Raw genomic sequence first — 1,253 nt, forward strand, 5'->3', positions numbered from 1 at the left:
AAAGTTTTGGTCTCTTGGAGAATCACGGGCCTTGTGGAATGAATGGGAAAGTGAAGCTCAAGATCAGCCATTTGAAATGTATGGCAGCACAGGCTCGAGGCGCTATTTGGTCTTCTGCTCACGGTAGCACAGTGGTTAGCACTGTTGTTTCACAGTGCCAGGGACCCAGGTTTGATTCCCAGCTTGGGTCACTGTCCGTGCGGAGTCTGCACGTTCCCCTTGTGTCGGAGTGGGTTTCCTCCGGACACTCCGGTTGCCTCCCACAAGTCCCAAAAGAAGTGCTTGTTCGGTGAATTGGGCATTCTGAATTCTTCCCTCTGTATACCTGAACAGGCGCTGGAGTGTGGCGACTAGGGGATTTTCGCAGTAACATCGTTGTAAGCCTACTTGTGAAACTAATAAAGAATATTTTGTTCTTGTGACATTGATCTCTGATCAGGTGTGCTGTCTGTGAAAGGTCTACCAGTGGTGCCAGCTTATGAGTGCAGTGATAAGGTCCGAGAAACATTTCTGTCAATCCTCAGTTTACTCAAATTTTCCCTGAAGCACAAATATCACCAGTGGCAACTTGCTTAGAATGAAATAGTTTTACAGCATTGAAGGAAGCTATTCAGCCAGTGAAGGTCTCTGCCACTTAGAATCCCTACAGTGAAGAAGGGAGCCAGTTGGCCCATCAAGTCTGCCTCACCCCTGCAAAAGGCACCCCCAACTAGGCCCATCCCTCCGCAACCACACCAAGCCTTTGGACGCCAAAGGGCAATTTAGCATGGCCAATCCACCTAATCTAACTTGTACACCTCTGGACTGTGGGGGGAAACTGGAGCACCGGGAGGAAACTCTTTCTGATGAAACATTAAACCAATTATTAAGTTTGCCCTCTCAGGTGAATGTAAAAATTCCCATAGCACAATTCCAAAGAGAAGTATGGGGGTTCTTCCCAGTGTCCTGGACATTACTTCCTCCTCCAGCAACATCACCACTGCTATTTGTGGCAACCTTGTTCTACGCAATTAGCTGCTTAATTTTTTGCATTTCAATGTGACTATACTTCATGAGTACTTAGTTGGCTGTGAAGTTCCTTGGGACGCCCTGAGGTTGTGAAAGGCTCTATAAAAATGGAAGTTCACTCCATTTTATTATTTTATGTCAAACATTTTGGAATGCTGGCTGCTTCCATAATGGTCAGTCACCTCGACATGCACAACTGCTCTCTTAACGTGAAGTATTTCAATCTAAATAGTGTGTCAAAGAAA

General features: G+C 46.0%; 1 protein-coding gene across 1 annotated transcript in view; it reads right to left on the minus strand.

The window, feature by feature from the left end:
* Nucleotides 1–525: 525 nt before the first annotated feature.
* The window catches only part of LOC140418289 (regulator of chromosome condensation-like), a 53,665-nt gene continuing 52,937 nt past the window's right edge, over nucleotides 526–1,253 (minus strand). The window contains exon 6 of the mRNA XM_072501782.1: nucleotides 526–540. Within this exon, the coding sequence (XP_072357883.1) occupies nucleotides 526–540 (15 nt within the window). The remainder of the gene's footprint in view (nucleotides 541–1,253) is intronic.

This window comes from Scyliorhinus torazame, chromosome 1 (assembly GCF_047496885.1).
Source record: "Scyliorhinus torazame isolate Kashiwa2021f chromosome 1, sScyTor2.1, whole genome shotgun sequence".
NCBI classification, from domain to species: domain Eukaryota; kingdom Metazoa; phylum Chordata; class Chondrichthyes; order Carcharhiniformes; family Scyliorhinidae; genus Scyliorhinus; species Scyliorhinus torazame.